Source organism: Echinops telfairi, unplaced genomic scaffold (genome assembly GCF_000313985.2).
Source record: "Echinops telfairi isolate 266 unplaced genomic scaffold, ASM31398v2 ScPeMD7_7469;HRSCAF=8507_1, whole genome shotgun sequence".
Lineage (NCBI taxonomy): Eukaryota > Metazoa > Chordata > Mammalia > Afrosoricida > Tenrecidae > Echinops > Echinops telfairi.
The window spans coordinates 142779511-142802670 of NW_022111373.1; the positions used below are offsets into that span (position 1 = coordinate 142779511).

The 23160-nt window shown below is 54.9% G+C and overlaps 1 protein-coding gene across 1 annotated transcript; it reads right to left on the reverse strand.

The window, feature by feature from the left end:
* Positions 1-9025: 9025 nt before the first annotated feature.
* CLPTM1L (CLPTM1 like) lies at positions 9026-23154 on the reverse strand. The gene is made up of 17 exons (XM_004698104.2): positions 22993-23154; positions 22329-22429; positions 19798-19987; positions 19195-19340; positions 17983-18061; positions 16858-16975; positions 16477-16571; positions 15431-15515; positions 14133-14236; positions 13493-13558; positions 12620-12670; positions 11693-11775; positions 11096-11130; positions 10869-10924; positions 10746-10790; positions 10409-10524; positions 9026-9671 (listed from the first exon to the last, which is right to left on the reverse strand). Exons 1-17 carry the CDS (start codon positions 23152-23154, stop codon positions 9587-9589), a joined length of 1617 nt encoding a protein of 538 aa, XP_004698161.1. The 3' UTR covers positions 9026-9586.
* Between the last annotated feature and the right edge of the window lie 6 nt (positions 23155-23160).

Here is a 23160-nt window from a genome sequence, read left to right on the forward strand (position 1 = left end):
GGGGGGGTTGGTGGATTGACAGACTGGCATGAGCTTGGTCAACACTCAGATAAATGCTGAACAAATATCACCTTTTGCAACGCTGAGAAACTAGGGGGAGATGGTTTTGCTCGTGAAGGTCGGATTTAAGCAGCCTCCGCTCCTGCCGGTGGCAGTGGCTTTTCATAGTGCTCAAGGTTGTCTCGGGATTAGGGGAGGCTATTTCAGAACCCTCGCTAAGTGAGTCCTGCGGGAGTTCTCCAAGAGGGTGGTGGTTGAGAACGGCTAGCTCATTTTTGCCGCCAGAGGATTTGGCACTATTAAAAAATGTGCTTTTCTCCGAAACATAAGTTAACTGTTAGAATGAACCCAGAAGCAACACAGAGAATGAATCTTCAACAGTAAAGGTAAAAAACCAAACAAACTCCAAACTAAACCCAGCATTTAAAAAAACACCCCAAACTAAACCCAGCATTAACAAAAATAGCTATTTGGTTTTTGGTGTGTGTGGGGTTTTTTTTTTAGCTTTTGACAGTTGATCGAATGAGTTTTTGGAGCAAATTCCTTTTCCCCTCAACAACAAATCAGCACTGTATTGCCGGCATGGATTGTAATTCCCCACAGTGTAATGGCACCCATCCATCCCAACACCTCCCTGTTTCCCATCCTTCTGTTTCCTCTTTCCTTTCCTCACCCCTCCAACCTTCAAAACTTGGTACTGGGGCAAGTGCTGCCTGTCTGATCTGGACTGGTGCATTGTTCAAAGATGTGCGTGTGCGTACCTCCCATTTGTTCCTGTTCACCTTGTAGACCTATATAGCTTGGCTGTAAGTGGATTCCACTCCAGACTTGAAGGTTGAGGAAGGGCCACAGGCTTGGGCGTCCCACCAGTCTCTATGGGAAGTAGGGTCTAAGGATGCATCCGACCCTAATCCTGCAACAGAGATCTCCCTTCAAAATGGAATCATAACCACCTGCACAGAGGCTACCCTGCGCAACACATCACAGCATGGACGATGGCCAGCGGGACTATGGCTAGAAGAGCCAGCCGGAGTAAGTCATTGACAACACCTTACCTGGCTGAAGAAGCGGGTCACTCCTTTAGTGGGAAGAACTTTGCTATTCTAGTCATTTCCTCAAGAGGCGGGACCCCACTCCAGTTGGCTGGACTGCCAGCCATCTTGGGGCTCTCTCTCCTGAGCTCTACACGAGAGACAGCTGCTGAACACAACAGATCACTTCTGCCCACACGCCCTGAGATGGAGAAAAGATGGAAGTTGTTGATGGTTTTATCTGCTTCGCATCCACAATCGATGCGCACAGAAGCAGCAGCCAAGAGATCGGGCGACTCGTTGCCCTGGGTCAATCTGCTGCACAGACCTCTGTAGAGTGTTGAAAAGCAAGGATGTTACTTTGAGGATTAAGGTGCACCTGACCCAAGCCGTGGTCTTTTCAACAGCCTCATTTGGGCACCGATTAAGAAAGCATCGGTGCATTTGAATTACGGTGTTGGCCAAGAAGATTGAAAGGACTGCCAAAAGAACAAATCTGACTGGGAAGAAGTACAGTCAGAATGCTCCTGTGAGTCTGGGGACTTTAGAGAAACAAATCCACAGTAACCCATGGATAAGAGAGAGTTAAGTATAAAGGTTAAGTGCGCATCAAGAAAACATCCCAACCCAGTGCTGCCCAAGCCCACAAGTCCATATGTCTGACACCAATCCACAAAGTCCTCCTCCATCTCACAAAACACATGCAATCACACCGACTACAGGAGGAAAGCCAAATCAGTGGGCATGTAAGCATCTCAGCACTGGCAGGGTCTCCAAACAGTTGCTCCAGCACCCAGGGCTGCATCCGGTAGGTCCATGTGGCTTCTCCTCAGGGATGTCTTGCAGGAAGTGAGCCTTGCCAGCTGAAGCAGGGAACTGGCTAAGGTAGTTTCACCCTGGTCTGACCATCACAAAGCAAGAGACCCGAGAACTAGAAAGGTGAGGCCCACCAAGCCATTTATCCCTCTACCCTTCAATTAACTCCACATGTGTTTATCGACCAGGTTGGCACAATAAATTACCTCAGCTCCTTAGAGGTAAGGATGGTGAGAATTGTTCTCAAGTATATGGAACATGTTGTCCGGGGAGATCAATCCCTGGAGAAGGACATCATCACTGATAACGCAGTTGCTGCTAGGTGCCCTCAGGCACAGAAGGAACCACTTTCTGGTCCTGCGCCATTCTCACTATCTTCCTAGGTTGGCGCCCATGGCTGAAGCCACTGTGTAAACTCATCTTGTCAAGAGTCTTCCTCTTTTTTGCTGCCTCTCCACTTTATCAAGCATCATGTCCTCCTCCGGGGACTGTTTTCTTCTGATAACATGTTCAAAGTACATGAGATGGATGTGGGCCATCCCTGCTCCAGGGGTGTACTTCTTCCAGCACGGATTTATTTATTCTCCTGACAGTCCATGAGACTTGAATACTCTTTGTCAACCCCATCATTCACATGCATTCGTTCTTATTAGGTCTCCTTGTCCACCGTCCAATCTTCTGCTGCCATTGACCCGGTTTTCAGCGGTGGGTTGCCCTGCTGGTATTTGAGATGCCAGGGCTCACGCTGTGAATCTTGAACCAACTGTGAGGAGAACGGAGACCACAGCCCAGCAAGGACAGATCCCCAGGAAGGAGGGCTGGGGAAGGGCAGGCATAGGAACTTGACCTCAGCTGAGGTCAGGAAGACATGAGCCAGTTCTGAATTGAGAGGCCTTAGTTTCGGGCTTGCTAACTCCCAGGAGCCACCACCACTCTGCCCTGGGTTCTTAGCCTGCCCGGCTTCTCCTCTCCTGTGATTTTGTCGTTCTAACCCCTCCTGATGCTTCTTTCTTCTCTGCTCTCTCTGTACGTTAAACCACGTTATGAACCCAAATACAAAATACTTGAGACAAAAATAAAAATCCCTCTGAACGTAGCTATTCAATCATTGTGCTCAAACACAACCCAGTCCCTGTGGGTACATATTTGAATTTTTGCCCTCTTAAAAGTCCCTCCAGGGTGAAGATCAAATGGCTTCTTGATGGTGGGAAGGCCGGCTTTTCCTGCTGAGTCAGCCTGTAAGCCCCCCATCTTTGCAGGCCTCACGGGGCTGTGCTCCCCGACACATCCTGATTCAACACCTGGGGAGAGAGGGGGGTTCCTTTGAAGAAGATTCACTTTTTTTTCCTTAGAAATATTTATTTTTTATATCTGTTCTCATTGATGAGAACACGCGGGGCATAGCGTACGTCAGATCAACAGATCAACGTGTGCTCACCTCTATGGCCTCCTTCCACTTGTACCACCACTCCCCCCTCCTCTTGTGAGTTGTTCCACCCCAGAAACACACTCCCTGCCCCCTCAGGTGCCCATCTAATCTGTTGATTGCTGGTGCCACTTGGATGTCATACCAAACCCAACTCACTGCCATCTAGTCGATGCCAACTCACAGCGACCCTATAGAACACGGCAGAACTGCCCCTGTGGGTTTCTGAGACTGCCACTCTTTATGGGAGTAGAAAGCTCCCGTCTTTCTCCCTCGGAGCCACTGGTGGTTTCGAACTGCTGGCCCTGTAGTTCACAGCCTAATGGGTCAGCACTACACCACCAGGGCTCCTCTGATGTCACCCAGGTAGCTCACAACAGAGCATAAGGTGCAAGGCAGACATTGTTTACTAGTTTAGCTAAAGGACTGTGCTAATAAGAAACCGGAGAGTATCTTTGCTTTAAAGCTTAAAGATCTCAGGGCTGTCGTTTCAGGGTTTCATCCAGCCTCCACGGCTCCAGGAAGCCTGGATTCCAGGAGCATTTGAAGTTCTGGACAACAGTTTGAGGAGAAGGGGTGCCTTGGCATGTCCCTTGGAAGAAATCTTCTTCAAAGGCACCGAGAAACACTGGGGACCAGGTAAGTCTGAGTTAAGGGCGTGCTAGAGTTCTGGGCAGCCACAGGGAAGGTCAAGTGAGGAAAAAACGAGAGGCCAAGGACCACAAGACCAGGGTGTCCAGTTCCCCTCTTCCCCCCGAAAACTGCCTGCATGGCTTGTTTTTTTTTAAATCATTTTATTAGGGGCTCATACAACTATTATCACAATCCATACACACATCAATTGTGCAAAGTGCATTTGAACATTCATTGCCCTCATCATTCTCAAAACATTTTCTCTCCACTTAAATCCCCGGCATTAGGTCCTCATTTTTCCCCTCCCTCCCCGCTCCCCACTCCCTCATGAGCCCTTGATAGTTTATAAATTGGTATTTTGTCATATCTTGCCCTGTCCGATGTCTCCCTTTACCCACTTTTCTGTTGTCCGTCCCCCAGGGAGGAGGTCACATATAGTTCCTTGTAACCAGTTCCCTCTTTCCTACCCACTCTCCCTCTACCCTCCCTGTTTCGCCACTCATACCACTGGTCCTGTAGGGCTCATCCGCCCTGGATTCCCTGTATTTTCAGTTCCTATCTGTACCAGTGTACATCCTCTGGTCTAGCCAGACTTGCAAGGTCGAATTCGAGTCATGGTAGTGGGAGCGGGGAGGAAACATTTAGGAACTAGAGGAAAGTTGTATTTCTCATCATTGTTACATTGCACCCTGACTGGCTCATCTCCTCCCCGAGACCCCTCTGCAAGGGGATCTCCAGTGGCCTACGGATGGGCTTTGGATCTCCACTCCGCACTCCCCCCATCATTCACTATGGTAAGATTTTTTGTTCTGATGATGCCTTATGCCTGATCCCTTCGACACCTCGTGGTTGCATAGGCTGGTGTGATACTTCTATGTGGGCTTTGTTGCTTCTGAGCTTGATGGCGCATGGCTTGTTTTTAAAACCTTTTCCTGTGAACGAGGGGAGGGTTTACAGAGCAGACCATCCTGCATCCGACAGTTCAGACTTGTACTGATGCTCAACCATTACAGTGACCTCTGGGGTCTGAAAAGCTCATGAGCGGCCATCTAAGCCACTTACCAAATTAGGATGCCGAACATTGTCTTTGTGAACTGACAATGCCAGTTGACCTCAGTGCTCAAGATCATCATCCGGATCCCAGACCCGGGGACCCACGCCTTCAAAGTGGTTCTGTCCAAGTCTTCATGACGTTGTCACCTGTATGCACGGCCGTAGTAAATGTGTATCGGAATCTTGTCAAACCTGTACGTGTGTGTACACCCCGCTATTCCTCTCCCACTTGTACGTGCCTTGGAAACTCTGTGTGGTGGGGCATCTGTTTCCTAGGGCTGACGGAATAAAATCGCCCAGGATGGGCCGCTTCAGAGAGCACGTTTTCCTCTGTCCCTGGGGGCTGTGTGGATTCCATCTGCGGGCTTGCTCCCAGCTTGGGCGGTCCTGGTGATCCTTGGTGGTGCTCTGCTGCCATCATCGTGTGGTGTCTACCTTAGCTGAACGCCCGGGTTACCAAGGGCCCAGACTCCAGCATCCTCAGACATGGCTCCCCCCGAGGTCTTACTGCTCTACCTTTAGTAGCCATACTGCTCTCGATTTCATAGTAGCCCAGTCTCTCCCTGCATCATGACAGATAAACCCCTAGGGATCAATAAGAGTAGTGATACCAGAAGGGGAAGTTGGGTAGAGAGGGGGAACTGATCAAAAGAATCTACATATAACCACCTCCCTGGGGGATGGACAACGGAAAAGTGGGTGGAGACGTCGGACAGTGTAAGACATGACAAAATAATAATTTATAAATTATCAAGTGTTCGTGAGGGGGCAGGCAGGGGAAACATGAGGAGCTGATACCAAGGGCTCAAGTAGAAAGCAAATGTTTTGAGAGTGATGATGGCAACAAATGTACAAATGTGCTTGATACAATGGATAGATGTATGATTAGAGTTGTACGAACCCCTAATAAATTTTTTTTTTTAAGTGCTGAAAAGCTTGGCCTATACACGAAAATATATGGTTATCTCCAAACAGTGGAACACCGTATCTAAGAAACTAGAGCTGATGTGGGTCAATCTAATGCAATTAATTTTATCAATCCCAATAACCCTAGAAATTGGCCTAAAAAACAAGATATTAAGAAAAGTTTTTTTGCTGGGTTGTTATTAGTAGAAGCTGCCTATTTACCGAGATATATATTATATATAGAGATAGATGGGGGGGTCCCCCCAAAACTGGTTATAGCACTGGGCAGAGCGGAGCTTTCGTAGTATGCGGTTTTTCCCACTAGGCAAGCATCCAGCAACTCGATCCGAGTTAGTGCAGCCAGCGACATCGCCTGGAAAGGTTCTCCCAGGTCACAGTGAAATTTTTCATGAAAAGTTTCACTCAAACCTCATTTTTCGTGATGGCCAATTTAAGAGATCAGCATGCGGCTGTCAAATTTTGTTTCCTGCTCAGGAAAAATGCTGCAGAAACCGTTGTTGTGATGTGGGGGAATAAGGCCAGCCCCCACAACTAATCACGGGTTCTTGTGTAAGCGCAATTGTACGGTTACGATATATAAAGATTACAGTAAAGTCATAGAGCATGAACTATAGGAGAGAGTAAAATAAAGTCAGACACATTTCATGGTAGCATGCTCATCTGGACGGCCATGATCTTACCAGCCAGGTCTGAGATGAGGTAGGAGAGAGCGGGCCAGCCAGAGACCCAGTTTATTGCTAACCAAGGGTTGTATCTACTTAAGGGGGCATGATTACAGGTAACCACAGGTCACAGGAAGGGGCTGTACAACAGGCATACAAGCAAGAGGAGGGGGATATACAATGGGCATAGGTGTAACAGGAAGAGGATGAGCTAGGGGTGTACACATGACAGGAAGGGGAGGGACTAGGGGTATACACAAGATGGGCGGAGCCTAGATTCATGATGGCGGCCTAACCTTGTTCACCCTTGAGCGGGCTTGACCTCTCCGGGTTCTCTTTCAGGGACACAATTTACTATCCTTTTCAGAAGGGAGTGGCCCCTACTTATTGTAGGATAAACAGTGGTGACTGCTTGCTCTGGATGGCTGATAACCCTAAGAATAACCCTTGACCTACTTCTGTTGACCTCCAAGTATATACATTGGCCACATGTAGCAAGCAGCTAAGTTTGGCATCTATTGGGGGAGACAACTTAGGAAAAATCTTTGTTTCCCGAGTTTGAAAATTGTTTCCAAGAATGGACTCACAGATTTGTCAAATATATTAAGTGTAGTGGAGAGTACTTTGAAGGTGCCAAAGTTGTTTTGCAAAAAAATTTGAACACATACTTTGAGAGGAAAAAGTCTATTTTGGGGGGGGTTCCCCTTGTGTATTGATTTATTTTGGGGTTACTACATACTGCTGTCGACTCTTCGTTTAAGGAGGGTGTGATTTTTCGAGGCAAGAGGAAAAGTAGCCCCACATAAGGGGCTGTAACATCCCTGCTTCAGAACTGGCACTGGGTGGTTATTAAATGCCACTTCTTCAGACCCACACAAACCAGCCCCAGGGCACTACACGGCCGACTGGTCGGCACAGCTGGGTGGTTGGAGACCACGAGGGAACCATCGGACACTCCACTTCCCAGACTTCCAACTTGGGGAGGCGCGTTCTGTCAACTGCTATTGGCACTGTTGTTATGGGGTTGAGCTCAGGTTGGCCTGGGCCCCACGGGCTGCTGAGAAGATGGAGGCATAGCCCCAGGGTCAGCCAAGTCCCCGAGAGCGACACCGTGGTCTCACAGATCTAGAAGCGGGGACATATTAAAACACGCTCAATTTATGTATTTTATAAAGCCAATATACACATTTTTATAAAGCAAGCTTTTTCCCTCCTGTTCCTCCCACAAAAAAATTGCTTCCAGGCTGGGCTGTGGAGAGGGTTAGGCCCACTGGCTATCCTGAACTTTACAGAGGAGGCTTCTAAGTACACCTCAGAGAAACCAATAGATCCCAGGGTGGGGTAATCCTACGTGTAACTGATTGCACAGCACAAGGTATTACCTTTATTTGCAACTTAATTGATCAAACTAAAAAAGCACAACTTGAAACCAAATTCTCTTTACCAGGAGTCACTGTCCTTGACACCACCTTGCTGGATGAAGGCGACACAGCACGACCACCTTGACCTTCATCTTTCGTGGCTGCTCTGCAGTGGCCTATCCGTGGAAAGAGGGGGTTCCTGTCCTGCCTAGAGCACAGCTATCCCAGGTACCAGACGCAGAGACCCATTTGTAGAAGGGCCCAGCGCCCTGCACCATAGGACTCTCTTCTCCTGCCAGGAGGGCCAGAGTACCTGTGGGGCCCTGGAGATGGTGTGCTAAGAGTGAGGAGCATGCCAGAGCCCTGAAGGTTCAGCCAGTCTCCTCGCACACTGGGGACCCGGGTGTGAGAAGTGGGCTCCAGACAAGACCTTCCACCGCTCCCGTGTGTGCACACTCCCGTGCTCACCCCCCACCCCACGCGAGACATGGACTCCGCTGTGCACCTACTCCTGCCTCACCAGACCCGCCTTTTAAAGTCACTCTCGCGGTCTTTCGGGTCCCCACCTGCAAGCCCGGGTGCATCTCAGAGAAAAACGATCACCTGGCCGGTCACGCCCACAGTAACCTGTGTCAGAAAGAGGGCATGAAGGGAAGTGGCCACAAGACAGACGCAGCTGGCAAGGCCTGGGAAGCCAAGGCTGCCCCAGCAGTCGCCTCATGTGACAGGGCTCCACACTGGCAGTCCCTGAACCCATCACCCGTGTCCTCCTCGCCGGCCGCGCTCCTTCTCCACCAGAGGCCGGGACGAGCTGCACAGGCGGGGCTGACGTCATCCTGGGCTCTGCGTCTATGTTGACCTTGGCTTATGCAGTGGAAGCATGCTTTTCTTTTTAAGGAAAGACAAAACAAAGCAAGCCACGTGTAGGTAGTCTAAAAATAAAATCCACTCAAACCCCAAAGCAAAAGAACACCACACCCCCTCCACTGAGAAAGAACGCGTGTGCACACTGCCTTGGCATCATGTGAGACGTAGTTAGGAAAGAGCCAGGTGTGAACCTGGGCAGCGAGAAGGTTCAACTCAAAACACCTGGAATGTTCCCACGCTTACATCAGGTGAAGGAAACGTTACTGTGAGAGAAATTTATTTTAAAATAGAAACATACATACATACATACATACATTAAGCTTTAAAATAATAAAGATTTTTAAACCAAAGAGCAGAAAAGCTATTTGATCCCCGAGAGTCCGTGTGGAATGAATTCAGGTGGCACCTGAAGTTCTCAGAAAGAACAGGTGGAAAAACCGAAAATCGACTGTGTGAAAGGGGCCCTGCGCCCTGGCTCCGCTGGGCCCACTCGGGGTGCGGGCGCCTGTGGTGCTGGGGGCCCTGTGAGCTGGCAGAGCTCCCTGCCTCGTGCCGGGTGGCCAAGCAGAGGGGTTCCAGACAGAGGGCACTCGGCCCTGGGACGGGCCAGGTGCGAACAGTTTGTTCCAAAGGGGACCTGGGAGAGCGACGAGGTGTGTTCAGAGGTTTTGGCAACGAAGAAGATGGTGACGTCCGGGAACCCCACCAAAGCTTCCAGAAACACTCAGTGAGCCCACAGTCTGAGAGACCCAGAGTGTGCGTGGGCGGCTGGCCAGCAGTCCAGGTGGGCGGCTCCCACAGCCTCGATGCCTAGTCAGGGTGGGGCTTGCGCTTGGGTTTGTCTTCGTAGGACTCCCCGAACTCGTTCACTCTGCTCTTATCCACGGGATAAAGCCTGCAGGGACACACGGCAGCCTGTTCCCCGCAGCACCAGCTTCGGCCACATCACACCCACCCACACTTCCCCAGGGCAGTGCCTCTAAGAGCAGGGGGCGGGGCAGGTGTGCAACACCTTGCCCATTGCTTCTCTCCTCCCACTGTCTTTGCAGCCCCGTCCAAGACGACAGGGTCCCACCCTGATGATAAATATCAAGACCCCAAGAGAAGAGCTTTAGGACCATGTGCCAAACTCAGGAGAAAGAACAGGAACCGGGCACTACCCAGATGGATAGAGGATGTGGGCAAGCCCCTGGAAGCTCTCATGAGCTGCTGAACACTAAACGACCATCTAAATCTGTAAACCCTCCTCTTCTTAAAACGTTGGAGACATGCTGGGTTTCCACTGTACCCCACTGCCGTACCCACTGGCTGCAGAGGGCCGGCTGCTCCCACGTGTGGACTGGGCAGGTGCACAGGCCTGCAGTGCTTCCGCAGAGGCACCAGGGGGCGCAGCAGGGAAGCTTCACCTCCACAGCAGGCTGCAGCAGGGCAGGCAGGCCCTGGCTCCGGGCTAGAGACCCTGGCAGGCAGCATGCATGCCCTTGGTGCCTTGCCAAGTGACTGGGGGGAGTTGGTGTGTGACCACTGATGCAGTCCCAGGGGGGGTGACTCATCACAAGGAGTGAACCAATTCAAAGAGAGCAGCGAATGCCCTGTGCATGGCAGCAGGGAGCCGACTGATGGGGCACTCACCATCTTTGGTAAAGGTAGACCAGGAAGACCACGTCGTCTCGGAAGCACGCCAGCCGGTGTGAAGTGGGCATGGTGATGATGAAGGCGAAGACGTCGTCGATGAAGGTATTGAATGCCTGCGGAGCCGGACACAGCTGCTGCAGCACCGCCACCGAAACGCACTCAGCTGGTCCCAAGGCCCCCAAAGGTGCCCACAGGAAAAGACCTGGCGATGTACATCTCACTCCCCCTACCCCCAAGACCCTCGGTCCCCAGGCGCCAGCTTTGGGGCTTGTCCGTCCAGTCTAGGAGAGCAGATGGGCAGAAGGCCCCTGGCTAGAGACCCATCACCACTTACTTTGTAGGTGAACGCCTTCCAGGGCAGATGGGCCACCGATTTCATCTGTGGAGAGAAGTCACCGGTCAGCGACCAGCCAGGGAGGGCGAGGGGAGGGAGAGGGGCAGACGGAAGCTGGCTCACCTTGTAGTTCACAAAGAGCTGGGGCAGCATGAAGAGGAAGCCGAAAGCGTACACCCCTAGAACACAGACAGGACGCGTGAGCCCGTCCACCCCCAGCTCTCCCACGAAGCAGCCCCTCAGCTCTCGCCGGCCACATCCCAGTGAGCACAGGGACACCTGGTGGTGCTGGGAGGGCAGGGAGGGTGGGGGGGAACAGACAATGTGCCGGGAGAGACACGCCGACTCACCGTTAACAAAGCTGTTGATTAACCAGGAATACCAACTGAAAGAAAAGAAAGAAACATGAGCTTCTCAAAATGCCTCCATTCACACACCAACTCTCCTGTGGTCCAGAGAAAGAAGCCCAACCACTGGGTGAGGCACAGGCAGCTGGCAGAGGCCGACACCAGGACGGCAGCACAAGGCCCAGTGAGCCTGCAGACAGTTATGCCCACAGGAGGGCAGCCAAGGGGCTCCCAGGGCAGCCCACTCTGCACATGCACTGCTGTCATCCCCGCCAAAAATGGTGAGACGGGGGCCGGAGCTGTCCCGGCTGGCCCACCCAGCAGCTTGGGCTGGCACCCAGGACAAGGCTGCTGTGGCAGAGCCTGCCCTGCATGGTGCTCCCAGCTACAGCCACCCACAACCTGGGCTCAGGACTCTGCTGCTAAGAGACAGCCCTTGGAGCCTAGCTGTGCCCCCGCGACCGTGCGCCCCAAGCCCAAAGGACAGCCCCAAGATGACTGCGGCCTGCGTAGCACAGCACAGCCACCCACCCGGCCTCCCCAAACCCATTTCCCACTGAGAAGTCTAGCAGACGGCAGGCCTTTCCAGCAGAAACCTACCTTTTGTACTTGATGTTCAGGAGGGAATATACAGCTCCCCCAATACAGAGCGGGTAGAGCAGGTACGACAGGTACTTCATGGCCTGCCAGGAGGAAACACTGTGAGTCTTTAGTCACACTCGAAGCACCACTCGCGTCCACACTGCCCACAGCACAAAAGCAAACAGACCACAGCCCTGCACTCCCAGACACAGGCGGGCAGCCTCCGACTGGCTGTGGTGACATGGCTACTCGAGTCTCTTTACTCTCAATAAGGACTGGGGAATAAGCGGACACCTGGCCAGCTCTAGCGGGCAGCCTCACAGGCAGGAGATGTCTCACTGAGTCCACCTTGAGACTCCAGCCACCCAGGCGTGTCCCATCAGGGAGCCGAGCTCCGTGCAGCCCCACCTGCACCGGGAGGCCCAGCGGCCGTCACCGGGGCCACCGAGCGGAGGATGGTCTCCGCTAGCAGGTGCTGCGCACAAGGAGGATCTTTAGTCATCCTTTCTTGCCCACATCTGAAATCTAGGGCCTGGTGAGCTCCCTAAAGGGCCGGCAGCTTGCGGGAACACGAGGCAGCCGTGCACCGCAGAAGCAGGTCTCCCTTGTCTCACCGCTAGCCCGGCCAGGCTGGGGTTCTTGCTCAGGCCCAGGGTGAGCCGTCACCACACCTGGAGAGCAGCTTCCTGCCTCCTGTACAAGGCAGCTTCTAGACATCTGTGGAAATTTCCAGATCCACAGACTTTGAAGCCCCCACCCCCGTGTACTTAAGTTACAGGATTTCCCAGGTGGCACAAGCAGTTAAGCACTTAGCTGCTGAGCTGGGGCGGGCAGTTCAAGGCCACCCAGGAACCCTGGGGCACACAGCTCTGCTGTGATGAGTCAGAGCCAGCCTACAGTCCTTGGGGAGTGGCAGCGGCGGTCCCCACCCACAGCCCCGCTCACCTGCGTGTCATACTCCTCGGTCTTGCGCTCGGACTCACTGGACGTGCCAAACTGAAAATCCAACAATAGCAAGTCAACTGCACGCACTTACTGCAGGCACGAGGCACAGATGGAGAAAGGCCGACACCTGACTGCCGGAGCAAGCCTGCACTCTGCTCGGGGAGTGCTCCCAGAGCCTGGGGAACCCCCTCGAAGCAGACAATGGGATGCCTTCCTGGAGCCAGAGGGACCTCGAGATGTGGAGCTGTGCAGCACGCTGGCTCGGGGTCATGTCACCCCACCTGCGGTGGCACCTGGGTTCCCAGCAGGGCCTTCATGTGTGCGTGTTACTGACCCAAGCTGCCTTGACAGCTCCCCCCGTGAGCGCCTCACAGTGGAAACGGCTACAGACATCGTTCCCCATTAGACAGCGTGTTAAGCAAGCTCAGTAACGGTGAGCGAGGTTACCGGGCCAGCCAAGGTCCTACTCTCTGAACCCTGAGGTCCCAACTCCATGGAGCTCACCGCAGGAAGCAGAATGTTTCACGCATGACTAAAAATTTCCACGGTCTGAGAGGGAGATCTACTACAAGTGAACTCTTCCCCCAACCCCACTGTGAAGACCTGGACTAAACGGACCAGCTCGTGGCAGGTTCCATGAGCCCCGCAGCAGACCCCGAGCTCTGTATGCCCGAGTAACCCCCACCACACCCTACCCCAACCCCACACTGCTCTGCATACTGGGGGTAACCCCCAACCCCAGTGAGCTGAGGCCTACTGGGCCTGCAGACTCGACACATGCACGCACGGCAGGGACAGAGCAGCAGGGAGCAGAGGGGACAGATGGATGCAGACGGAGGGGGCAGGGCGCCGTCATTTCAACAGCAGTCCTACCTGAAGCTCAGGCCTGAGGCCCCTCCAGGTGACGGTCATCTTCAGGGCTTTTTTCACTTTCCACAGCTGAGGAGAGAACGAGGTTCTGAGGGAAAGCCCTGAGCAGGATTCCCAGGCCCCGGCTGTCCTCAGTCTGGTCTACGTTCAGCCCACTCGTCCCCTTCAGACAGGCCTGATGCTGCCCGGACCTCAGCGGGCCTGGCTCGGCCATCACCTCGGGGGAAGCGCCGCCCGGCCTCTCACAGCCTCACCTACCCTTCCAGCTGCATCGCTGACTGCCGTTGGGGTCACATGGAGACACGTACCCCACATGCTAGTGCTCTCAGTGCTGTTGCAGGCTTCGGCGGACCCCCTGGAAACCGCTGTCCCTGCTCCCTGTTCAAGGCCCCCCCACTGGGGTGAAACCACGTGACCCCAAGAGGGTCCTGCCATGACTGGACCTCTCGGACCTCTCCGCTCAGCCCATGAGCTCTGGGTTAGAATGCCAGCCGGTGCCCAGAAGGCAACACACCCAGTGCAACAAGGGGGCACCCGCCCCTCAGAGACCCTCGCCATCAGCACAGAGGAGCCTGGGGAAGCACCCCGACGATGACGAGGGACAGAATGCGTCATGGGGTGCTGGGGCCCTGGACACACTCACCTCGATGGCCGCCCCGACACCGGCCGGGACCAGCACCAGCAGACTCGTCTGCTCGTCCAGGAGGAAAAGGAAGATGACCACGGTGCTGAAGCAGCGCCAGAGCACTGGGGGGAGGAGGGCGAGCAGAGTGCACGTGAGTCATCCTGGCCAGGCTCGGCCTCCTCGCTCACAAGCACCCGCAACACACCCATGAGGGGTCAGCCCACCACGAGGTGCCTCGAAAGAGGAGCCTGGGGACACAGACCCTGGGTCGCAGAGCTCCCCGGCACCAGAGGCCATGCCGGGGCTTCAACGGGTCACAGAGCACGTGTGCTGTACAATGCAGGGTCTCTCGGGGAAACCACCGAGTCCGAGGGCAAAACACCTACGGCACCTGGGGCCCATGGCCGCCCTCCCCTTGTTCAGCTTGTTCTCTGCAGGATGCTCTGAGGAAGGCAGGGCTGGGTCTGCCTGGGGGAGTCCCCAGGGACTCGGAGTGAAGAACCCAGAACCTTGACCCTGAGCACAGCTGACTCACCCTCACCCCACACCCACCCTGGCTCTCAAGTGCTCAGAGTAGTCAGGACCCCCAGTTCCTCCTGCCCCTAAACCAAAGAAGACGGCCAGCCTCTGTGGACATGTGAGCAACCTGGGAGGGAGGGACCCTCCCTTCGGCAGAGGCTCAGGAGTACGCTGGGGAAACAGACCGAGCAAAAGGGCAACTGCAGAGAGGGATGGGGTGGGGGGATGCTCCAGGTAGGGAGCAAAGGAGGGACAACCAGGAAAGGGAGGGCAACCCATGCTGAGGTGGGACTGGTGACGGCATCAAGGGAGGCAAGACGCCAAATCCCAGTCTTCAACAGCCCCCCAAGCATTTGGGACCTCAACTCTACCTGACCAGACCCATAGACCCCACACACTGCAGGCTCTTGACCCTACATATCCCACATACACTACAGCTCTACCTGATCAGACCCAGACCCCACACACTGCAGGCTCTTGACCCTACATATCCCACATACACTACAGCTCTACCTGATCAGACCCACGGGCCCCACACAACTACAGGTCCTGGCGGGTGGGCTGGAGTGGGGTCCGTCCTCTACGGACCCTGGCTATCCAGAGGCCAGATTTCCCAGCGGCCTGCCAGGACGGGGAGCAGCTGTCAGCTATGACACAGGGCGTCAGGAAGGGCCTGAGGCACCAGGGCAGGGCCCGCGTCTGTAAGCAGTCACGTCAGCCACAATCCCATGCTCTGAGCACCATGGGGTCCAACTCAGTCACTTCAGCGAAGTGGCCAGTGTGTGCAGGGCGCCCACCTGCTTTGGTGGACATTCCGATCATACTCTTCTTCTTCTTCCAGAAGCTGATGTCGTTTTTAAACGCCAGGAAATCAAAGAGGAGCTGGAAGGAAGATGTCACAGAAACTGACAGGCAGCCACCTTCAGTGACCAGGAGCAGCACATACACCCTAGCAGCTCCGGGCAGCCTCCAACCTGTCGGGCAAAGCACTCAGAGGCCCAAGAATGCCTGATGCTGCTGTGCCCCTGGGCCCTTTGGCACTAGCAGCGTCATCCTCAAGCTTGCTCCTACAGACGTAGACCATACAGTGGTGATGGCACTAAGTACTTGCCTACGAAGCACCCAAACAGCTGGTAGATCCGCCATCCCTCCCATGCAGATGACGCCCTGGACAGCCAGGGGCAGCCCTGCCTGGTGCCACCCGGCTGCTGTGAGCTGGAATAGGCTCACTGCGGCAGCAGCAGCTTGGCAGTGGTCACGTGCAGATGTCAGCTGTGGTTTTAAAACGAAGCCCACCTAACGTGAGCCCCAACCTGCCCGAGAGGTCTACAATATAGCCATTATCAGGAGCTATCTGTCTCCTACAGCTTTGAGTGACAGCCCGCTCCCAGCCCGCCAGAAAGAAAAAAAAAAGCAACGAAGAGTGTAGGTCTGTTTCCACCTGGAACCAGCACACTAGTTCATATGACGTCATGATTGCATGGCTAAGTCACATGCTAGGGGGTTCAGGAGGCTGGAGAACATTCCCATGGTTGTCTAACTCCACGTTCCCATGAACTCTCTGGATAGGGATTACAGTACTCTCACCATGCATGTTACTAGAAGGCTCTAGGACCTCCTCCCACCAAACCACCTTCCTGAATGCACACTAAGCCCAAGTCACTGAAGCTGACACCGGGTTTCAGGGGCCCAGGCCTTCACGTGGCCCACCGCATCCCCACCCCTGCCCTGCCTGAGCCATGTGGCCGTGCAGTGCTCCCCAAACTGCTCAAATAAACTAACCTCAACGGAGGCTTCCCTGCCCCACCCCTGACCCCAGCAGCAGGCGGGGAGGCCCACTCACGTGAAAGGCTGCAACAAAGAAGGTCAGCGCTAAGAAATACAGGTTGGTGTCAACGAAGATGCCCTTGACCTCATCTGCGTCTTTCTCGGAGAAGCCTGCAGAGGAAAAGAAGGCAGGTGATTCCGACATCACACACAGCAAGTAGGATGCAGACAGCCAGGCCGCTTGGTCCAGAGTGAAACGTCTATGTGATGGAAGTTGTGGAGCTTCGGCAATCACGCTTTCCAGGTGGCACAGGGAGATGGGAGGCCGATGGTCCGGATGAGAATTCCGGGGGGCGGCTGCACAGAGGGTATAGGGATCGGGAGGGAGCAGGCCAGACGGAGCCCTCCCAGGTAACCGGGAGCCCGAGGTGGCCCACGCATCAGGGGCAGGACGCACCAAACTGCTGCAGGGAGTACACGGCGTCCTGCATGTGGATCCAGAAGCGGAGCTTCCCCAGCGAGATCTTGTCGTAGGAGACAGTCAGCGGCAGCTCCGTAGTGGAGCGGTTGATGACCTACGGTGAAGCACACGCTCACCAGTAACTGCCATCGCCCGTTCCTGAAGCCAGCCCCGGGAACCTCTCGAGGACAGCTGTGTCGTCTCACTGCCCCTGGGTGGCCCTGGGCCGAGGGCCAGTCTATTCTCATCGCCGAGGGAGATGACTTTACGTGTCCATCACACTCAGACCTAAGTCAGCCAGCATCCCCGCTTAGTACCCTGTCCCACTGTCACTTCACAGGGCAGGGGCCACCTCCCTAAAGCGCACAGCTTCCCTAGCCTCATTCCGGCCCAGAGCCAGGACCTGAAGGGGACAGTGAGGTCCCGGGCGTCCCAGGTAGGATGCGGGACCAATGACCTCAGCCCTGCCCTGCCCTTCAGTGGGGTCCTGCTGTTACAGTGTTGGGCAGCTTCTAGATGAAGGAAACCAGGAAGAAAGGCCTGGAGTCCAGCCTCCAAAACCCAGCCAACAAAAATTCCAGCGATCACTACAGTCCCATCTGGAATCACTTCCTGGGATGGCTGGGCTGAGCCAGCCTGCCTTCCACCTACAAAACTATAGCCACCTCTTCCCCCGCCCCCGTCAAAGAGGGATGGGCACAGGAGCACGGCATCATGCGGCTGGCCACAGCCTGTTTGTGAAGGGCTGTCAAGTTTTAACCTGCTTCACTGTCCACGCTGCAGTTCACAGCACCCTGACAAGCAGTGGCCACCATGGGATAGGAACGGTCACTCTACCACCGCCTACCCCATCCTCACCCTCAGACTGCCCACCTTCCAGGCCCCGCCCCGGGGCAGCAAGCCGGGATTCAAGCTCCTGCTGTACAAACCCACTCCCTTTGTCCAGGGCGCTTGGAATAACCCACATGGACACACCACAACACCTCTTCCAAGAACCCTCCGAATCCCGCCGCCAGAGGCAGCGAGCGAGTGGTAGGCGGACCTGGAGGCACTGGGTCAGCCAGCCAGAAAGCCCAGCTCGGCCTCTCACCCTGGGGAAGACCTTGGCAACCCAGGGCTTACCATCAGATCCTTGACACGACTGCTCAGCTGGTCGATGAAGAGGATGGGGAGATAGTGGACTGTTGACCCTAACTGTATCCTGCAGCAATGAGACACAAACAAATTGTCACTTTCTGACAATTGACTGCCTACGGCCCCCTGAACCCAGGTTCACCTCGAGGAACCCCAAGTCCCACCTGTCCACTGTGAACCACACACACTTAATTGTAAGACTCGGCCTGGCTCACTCAACTGCTGTAGCAGAGCTGGGCATAGTGAACAGTCAGGCCACTGCAGTGGGAAAATCGCCGTTTAAAGCGCAGAGCACGAGGGCTAACTAGCCTGCGCTGCTGTGGGATGTCACTGAAGGCGGCGGCAGCAGCAGAGATGGAAGCACACACTGCACTAGGCAAGGCTGCTGCCCAAGACCTCCCCAGAGTGCTGAGAAACCTGGACGTGGCTCAGGACCCAAACTCTGGCATTTGCAGTCACCTCATACGCGTGTGAAAGACTGACAATGAGCAAGGAACCGATGCAACTGGATGAGGGGCTGGTAAGGAATACTGAGCGTACCACGGACTGCTAAAGAACCAAGAGATGGCTCAGGAGAAATACATCCAGTGTCCCTCCGAGTGAGACAGATGCTTATTCTGGACACGTCATCAGGAGAGACCAACCAAAACCATTCAGCTTAAGACTCCCCATAGGCTGGGAGACACAGGGTAATTTAAGTTAGTCCAACATCTGCATTTTTATAGTTAAGTTTAACGAGTGACAAGTGACTATACAATAAAAAATCTAGAGACAAAAAAAGTTTTAGTATAAAGTTTAGAGGAGACAGCCCGAGGGTGGGGAGGATGGGGACAGGGACTGATGATTTGAGCCAATGGGCACTTTCCTTCTTCACTTTCACTACCACGGAGCAAAGGGTACATACACATCCTCCACCCGTCCTTCCTTTGCCCCAGTTCTTCTGTGGCGACTTCCATTAGACCAAGTCGTCCCTGTGTCAGCACCACCACTCGCCCACCCCCTCTGCTCTGGCACGGCCTGCAGCAGCTGCATCTCATCCCAGCCACCTCTGGATCGGGCCGCAGGAGCTCCTGCTCCACCCGGAGAAGACCCGCCCCTGGTGCTCAGCACAGGAACTTCTAAGAGGATGCTCAAGGCCTGGCCACCTAACCGCGCGCAGAACCTCCAGGCCCACGAGGGGCCACCCCCCAGGCCACCTACATCTTCATGTAGCGATGCACGTCGGCGGGCAGGGAGGACCCGTCAAAGACGAAGTCTTCCACCATCACGTTCAGCGTCAGCCTGGGCCGCCAGTGGGAGACAGGCTCATCCAAGGCACTGGTCGGCTTCTTCTCCGCCTCGATTTGCTGTCACCAAAGAGAAATGGCTTCTTAGGAACGAAGAAGAGGCCATCGTCGGGAAGGACACGCCCCGGCCACAACCCACGAGGGCAGGGTGGTACTGCTCCCTGCACAGTGCTTGCTGTGATCAGGGTCCCTGCTGGGAACCCTCAGCCCTCGCAGGCCCACCTCACAAACCCCGTAGCGTGGAAAGGAGCCTGGAGCAGCACAACAGCTAGAGCCCTTGGCAATTGGAACCAGGCGGCCTCTCAGCGAGAGGACAAAGCAGTCTGCTTCCGTGAAGATTCATAGGGGGCTTCTAAAAGGTGGTGGTGAGAATGGAATCTCCCCCGAACTTTTTGGAGCCCCCGGAGAGTTCTACTCTGCCCTAGGGTCAGAACTGGCAGCCAGCCGTGGTGTGGCAGAAGACATGGGTCACTAACGCACAGATGGCTTCTTTTCCCGACATCCCCTCAGCACTGACCTGCGTGGTCGACTCGCCAGTGAGGAGGTTGATTTCTTCCGGTTTGGGGACCATGTAGGTGGTGAGAGGGCTGACCAGGTGCACCTGCTTCCCGTCGTGCCATGGCAGGACCCCCGCGTGATGGAGGAAAATGTAAGCGTACAGCGTCCCATTGTTTCTCGTCTTCTTGGGTACAGAAACATTCACGGTCCTGAAACCAGCCCAGTGACAACATCTGTCACACGAGTGGCAGTGCCGTCGGTCCATGAGGCTTCGTGGGGCACCCGAAGGAAACCCACCTGCCCCGGCTTCCTGGAAGGGCTCAGGGACACTCAGGGCCATGGTTTCTGTGGCAAACTCACCAGGCAGTTTCAGAGACCAGAGGCCCAGCCACCTGGCCAAGGGATGCAACCCCCACCTTACCCCCGCCGCCCTGGGGCTGCGGTCACACAGGGGAAATGCTCACATTGATAGTGAGGGGCTTGTTGGGGTTTCGCTGTTTTAAATTAAAAGGAAAGAACGAAAGAAGCTAACAGGCCTCGCTTGGTGCCTGCTGCTTGAATGAGCACCACGGGACAGACAGAGCAGAAACGGAGCAGGTGGGCCTATCCTGCACACTCCTCCCCACCCCCACACCGGCTCCAGTGAGTTAGAAAGTTCCTGGAAGTGCGGCTCCTGAAGACGGTGGCAGCTGTTCCAGGACAGTGCCTCTGGGCCCCGGCTGAGAGAGGGCGGGAAGGCCCCACTACTCAGGACCTCCTCTCCCCACCCCCCTCCCCCTGAAAAACCTGCTCTCTGGAGGCTGCGGGACCACACCTAACACTTTCCAAATGGCCCTGAGGTCATCAGAAGCTCAAACATCAGCTGCTGGCCCAGGTTCCCGAACTAAGGTAGCCCAGCAGAGACTGGCTGTGTGGGGAGCTGGCGGCAGCACAGAGCCAAGTGTTCTGACTGCTGCCTCGCCTGGGACCTCCCAGGGTACACAACTGCAGACACCTTCATCAAACAAACACACCAAATTGGGAAGCTCCCCTTTGGGGCATAGTGTCTATCTAGGGTGCAGGCCGAGGCTGGGGCCGCGCTGCCCTCCCCATGCTCCCTCCACACCACATCTAAGCGGCAATGGCGGTGTCCTCTGGGGAGTCCCACGATGTTCCTTTCAAATGGTTTTCCAGTGTGGGGGACGCAAAGAAGTCTGAAGGGCGGCAGGGTGCATGATGTCTGAGGTCTCCCAACAAAAATTTCACAGGACAGTCCCTGCTACCCTCAAAGAATGAACAGGTACACTGAGGTCATGGGAAACATTTTTCTCAGTGCAGCTTTGTTTTTTTCCCTTAATCGGTGTGCTTTCTAATTTTCTTGAAAAGTCTTCACAATAAGCCCCGTGAACACCAAGATGAGCCCCGATGAGTGAAAAGTCACTGTGACGTTCTGAGCTGGCTCCCCTGCCTTGAATGGACCTGGCCCAGCAGATGCTTACAGAAGCCACTGCTTCGCCTGGACTCCTTCTCCAAGGGCAGGCCTGGGAGAGCCTATCTGCAGCCACCTGCTGGTCCCACAGGCCGGTGTAAACCCATCTGGTTTGGAATTGACCCGTGTGGGTCTGAAGCCCTAGCAGCAGCAATTTTGGGGCCTCCCTCCCCTTGTATTCAGAAAGCCTTTCTACCATCTGACCTACTCTAAGAGTCCTGGTGGTTCAATGGTCATAAATCGGCTGCTAACTGCAAGGTCAGCAACTCGAAACCACTAGCCCCTCTTTGGGAGAGAGATGAGGCTTTCAACTCTGTCAAGAGTTAGTCTCGGGGGCAATGAATGTACAAATGTGCTTTACACATTGATGTATATAGGGATTGTGATAAAAGAGTCATATGAGCACCTAATAAAATGGGGGGGAGGGGGGGAGAAGAGTCTGGGAAACCCACTAGGGCAACTCTACGGTGCCCTTTACAGTCACCAGGAGTCAGATTCGATGGCACGAGCGATCAACTCTCACTAAGAGCTACAGTGTCGGAGACTTCCAGGGGCAGTTCCACCCTGTGCTTCACGGTGGCTGCGTCAGCATCGACTCCAGGCAGAGAGTTGTTTGTTTCTGAGACACACGCCGACACACGCCGAGGCAGCATGTCACTCACTCCTAGTTTCCTGTCCCGGCTCTTCCTTCCACTCCAACCTGGTCCCTCTCACACGTGATAAGCGGAAACTTCAGGGTGGGGATGGGGTGTTGCTTAGCGGACAGCACAGCAGGGACACATAATGTCATTCCCTTCCTGGTGCCTGTTCTTTGGGCTGCTGGGAGTCACACTGCAATCCACTCTACTTTTCTGATCCCAGCCCCACCCACCCCCAGCACGAACAGTGTGTTCCGTCATGGCCATGTCCCCAATGACAAACTCATCACCTGCTCCTTGCGGCACACAGTTAACATCTGCTGCCCTTGGCCAGACCATGCAGCCGGTCATACAGCTTTTCCAAAAGAAACTCAGAATGCCCAGTAACAACGGCAACAGTGGTCCCCTGTGCTCAACTGACCAGGAGCGCTGCTGAATCAGTACCTCTCAAACTTGGACTCCACGTCGAAGTCTTCCACGTTCAGCACCAGGTCGACGTTGTTCTCTGCACCAAGGTTGGAGCGCGTGGTGGTGTACACACTGAGCTGGGGAGGGAGGAGGAGGTGCTAGTCAAGTTGGGCAGTCACCCCGAGGACACAATGACCAGCTACCAAGTGGGAAACGGTTTGCTTTCCAGCTCCCGACCAGCGATGGTATAAGGAGGCAGCACACAGGGACACCAGGCACTGGGTCTGGGGTGCCTGAAGCCTGAGCCAGGGCAGAGTTCACACAGGGTATTTTGGAAACGGGTTTCTGGGAAGACTCCCAGCCCGGTCCTGGGGTCCCTGCCCACTGGAGGGGAGCTTTAATCCAAACATGGGGTTGCAGCCCTGCATGGAGGAGGAACCCAACCTAGTTTGGGGGTTATTACTCTGGGGAGGGGATCCCCTTGTCTCCCAAGAGGCTCCCTAACCAGCTCAGGGGAGCAGAGGCCCACTTCCAGGGTAATGGCTCAGGCAGAGAAAGACCCAGCTCCAGCCGCAGCAGCAGCCCAGGGGTCACGGGTGGGGCGGGGGTCCCAGTTCAGTCCCGGAGTAATGGCGTAGCGGAGGAAGTCCCAGCCCCCGGGGGTGGGTTTAGGAAGCGGGCCGAGGCGGCCGGGGCTCACCTGCAGCTTGGGCCTCCGCGCCAGGTACGGCTGGATGCAGTTGCCGTCCTGGGCGCACGGACGCGTGTAGACGATGCCGTACATGACCCAGCAGGTGTGCACCACGTACACCACGAACACGCCCACCACCAGGCTGGTGAAGGAGCTGCGGCCGCTCCACATGGCGGC

What these genes read in the sequence shown, in the direction of transcription:
- CLPTM1L (XM_004698104.2), bottom strand. Translation starts at nt 23,154, where the DNA reads ATGTGGAGCGGCCGCAGCTCCTTCACCAGCCTGGTGGTGGGCGTGTTC. An exon ending in CGCGGAGGCCCAAGCTGCAG is followed by an intron (nt 22,430 to 22,992) that starts GTGAGCCCCGGC and finishes CTCCCTCCCCAG; the next exon opens with CTCAGTGTGTACACCACCAC. An exon ending in CTGGCGAGTCGACCACGCAG is followed by an intron (nt 19,341 to 19,797) that starts GTCAGTGCTGAG and finishes CTTTGGTGACAG; the next exon opens with CAAATCGAGGCGGAGAAGAA.